At 38.9% G+C, this 3,609-nt stretch overlaps 1 protein-coding gene across 1 annotated transcript; it reads right to left on the bottom strand.

Moving 5' to 3' along the window:
* Positions 1 to 671: 671 nt before the first annotated feature.
* Positions 672 to 1,345, bottom strand: LOC128249257 (ABC transporter F family member 4-like). Its single transcript, XM_052972288.1, has one exon. It carries the CDS (start codon positions 1,317 to 1,319, stop codon positions 672 to 674), a length of 648 nt encoding a protein of 215 aa, XP_052828248.1. The 5' UTR covers positions 1,320 to 1,345.
* Positions 1,346 to 3,609: the final 2,264 nt, after the last annotated feature.

Raw genomic sequence — 3,609 nt, 5'->3', positions numbered from 1 at the left:
CCTAACATATTGTGTTAAAGTCTCCTAACAATACTAGCGAATGCGACGTGGCCAGGAACTTGCCCAGGTCACGAAAATATTCACTTTGCGGGCCCATAATATTGGGTGCATAAATAGCAACTAGCCTGATTATCTTGCCACAACCGAATGTCAGGTCAAGAACGACCAGCCTGCCTTCTGGATCAGAAAAAAACCAACTTTTTCTCGGTTACCCGGTTTCTTTTTAGTAGGACCAACACCCAACACCCGCCTCCCGCCCGACTCGGAGAAACGTATTTCTCGTAGCCGTTCCGGAGGGGGGACAGATCTCTTGGTCCCTTTACTCGGGTTTCCGTTGCAACAATCACATCCAATTTTCTTGACCTGATGTCATTTAGGAAGCGTCCTTGCTTCCAGCTAGACAACAGGTCACGAACATTTAAACAAGCAATGTGAACAAACATGTCTTACCTGTTAATCAGGGCTTGTCCGGTGGAGAGGGACTCTCCACCTTTTCATGATACAGGGTCGGAGGTGGCAGGTCTTGGGAAATAGATTTGTTAAAATCCCGTTTCATTACAGAATTATCAGGTGGAGGTGGGGTCTCCACCTTTTCTTTTTCTCGCGTTATCGGGGCTGGTAGTCCATTAAATATAGACTTATTAAAGTCCAGTCTCATTGATGATACTGACTTACGGTGTTTGTATTGTAAAATTCTGAGTCTTATTTGAGACTTCATATACGTCATAGTTGTTGTATTTCTCCGAAAGGTTATCTATTTTTTTTGCAGTCTTAATTAATTGAATGTCTCTCATTAGTTCAGTATCTTTACTGTATACGGCTATTATGCCTTTCTCCTCTTTTTCTCTTCTTGCAGTCTTTTTTGGTCGTTGTTCTGTAGTAGTCGCCACTCTCGGTTGAGCTGCTGATTGTATTTTTCTTTTGTTTGTTGTTTTCTTCTCGTCTTTTTCTTCTTTTTCTTCTTCTTCCTCTTTTTCTTCTTTCTCCTCTTCCTCGTCTTCCTCATTTTCCATGCAGTTCCTTCGAATGTGGCCTAATTTGCCGCACAAAAAACATCGGGGCTTTCGACCCTCGACAAAAACGTTGAGGAACAACTCCTCCCCAACTTCTATTTTTTCTGGAAGTTGTTCAATTACAGTCTGTTCTCCTTGAATTAATAAGTGGACCGTGTGGCCTATCCAATATGGTTTTTCGGTGACGATAGTTTGAAGTATATTTACCTCATCTACCTTCTTTGCCAGGACCGCCGCCATCAACCACATTGGGTCAATTTGAGGTGGGACCTTTGTTATTTTTACATTGGATGTCCTCATCCCCATGTAAATCGGTATTAAAATTACATCCTCGGTTTCCAAGGATTTTACAGAGTGCACTTGTGCAGTTTCAATGCTTTTTAAATGTACCTCAATGGTACCGAATTTTTTGCCTCCTGTTCTATTATGCGTGTATAATAAAATTCCGATTAAAGAACCACGCACAAAAATAATTCAAGAATGCTTTCGTCTCGTCAAGTACTATCTAATCCACTACCAACCGCTAATGAAAGACTAGATTTTCATGGCATGCCAGAGGCGAAACAGTACGTTACAGCGTTGGACAGACTGCCTTACGATTTTGTTTCGGTGCTTTGCTTCCTGAGCTCACATTCCGCCGAGGTGAACTTTGTCTTTCCCCCTTTTATGGTCCGTAAATATTGTATCAGTATTACAGTTGACTCTTCTCTCTCACTCTCTTTATCTCTCTTCCTTTATTTATATATATATATATATACAGTCAACTCTGGTGGTGGGTTTGAACGCAGAAGTTTAAATGCTCGTATCTCGATTTCATAAATGCAGTATGTGCAGTAATGAATAATTAATTCTTCTTCTTCTTCTTCTTCTTCTTCTTCTTCTTCTTCTTCTTCTTCTTCTTCTTCTTCTTCTTCTTCTTCTTCTTCTTCTCCTTCTTCTCCTCCTCCTCCTCCTCGTTCTTCTTCTTCTTCTTCTTCTTCTTCTTCTTCTTCTTCTTCTTCTTCTTCTTCGTCAAAAGATGACCGAAGTCATGACAACGCTAAGAGCATACTAGAAATCAAAGCCCCTAAACCCCAAACTTCTTTACTATACAAATATAGTAGTAATACATTCACTCCCATATTCTAATTCCGAAGTGTTATTCATTTCATTGATTTCCGGAGTTACGAAGGGTAAAGTGGATTCGCCATAATTTTGAGCCCATACTGAACAGTGATTCAACTAAAGAGCGTTATGCATTTAGTTCAGAGTTCTACTGATTCGCTCATATATGCATATTCGGTTTTGTTAATGACATGTTCAGCAAAGAAGAGGAATCGTTACGAAATTTACAGATTCTTCCTGTCTGAACATATTGAATGGACTGTCCACTTTGACGTTCTGAACGTCGGTTCCTGTAGCGGTCGTTCGACCAAGTAGAAATAATTGTTAAATTCTCTCACATTACATCTTATCAGCTATAATTTATATAATGTAAATCTCGATACGAGAAAGGGTGACATAGTTACATGATGAAGGTCTTCGATCACAGGTATCTCCAGCTAAGATTAAACTGGTCCTAAAGAAAAATCAACGTGGTGGCTTGGGCAAAAAGTTTATTGGAAAATCTGGCAGGTGAGACACAGTGAGAATAATGATAGAAGAAACTACTGAGGAGAGTGGAGTTCGATGGAGAAGTATGTAATTTGTTTGGAAGAGCACAAGTCATCAGAACATGGATAGAAGAGACACAGAAGAAGAAAATACATATGAGTCCTAGTTGTCTTGTAGCTTAGGGATCAAATCTTTGACAAATCATTTTAATGATTCTGTTTTCAACTTTAGTTCTTGGGTGTTATAGTATGTCAGTTAAAATGAATTCCATAGATGTGAGAAGTGAGTAGCAATCTAGAGCAGTTCATTGTATTATTTGGAATTTGTAACAAAGTATGGATGAAGAGGATATGAAGAAGACAATATATATGTGTTCTAATTCTCTCGTAGCCGAGCGATTAAATCTTCTTGGATGTATGTGAATAAGAATAAGTTTCTTAGATGTGAGCAATGAGTATAGTCTAGTGCAGATCATTGTACAATTTGGCCTTTGTAACAAATGCAATGTTAAAAATGTGACTATTTCTGTTGCATATTTACACGCGTGGGCGGTAAAATGGAACACTTTAAGACCTTTAGGAAAAAAGGAAATAAACCGTACATATATTTTGACGCGTTTGCATGCCAAGTGTAGATCACTCAAGGCACTTTCAAAATTATTGGTTTGTAACCAGAAAACGGGAAAAAATATCTATTTTCACAGTGTAATCTGGCCGACGATCTACTACTACTACTACTACTACTACTACTACTACTACTACTACTACTACTACTACTATTTGGCTGGTTTGATTTGGCACAACCACAACCACCCTTAATTGGCTCTTTTCACAGGCCAACTACATTAATTGTTTAATTAATGGAGAATCAGTGCTACATTTTGCTTTCACTGGTTGATCTCTTCCACAGCAGCAATGACTATACACATATAAACTAATATGTACACACACAAACACACACACACACAAACACACACACACACACACACACACACACACACACA

Source organism: Octopus bimaculoides, chromosome 1 (genome assembly GCF_001194135.2).
Source record: "Octopus bimaculoides isolate UCB-OBI-ISO-001 chromosome 1, ASM119413v2, whole genome shotgun sequence".
Taxonomy (NCBI): domain Eukaryota; kingdom Metazoa; phylum Mollusca; class Cephalopoda; order Octopoda; family Octopodidae; genus Octopus; species Octopus bimaculoides.
The sequence above is the reverse complement of the archived record's forward strand: the minus strand, read 5'-3'. Positions and strand labels throughout refer to the sequence as shown.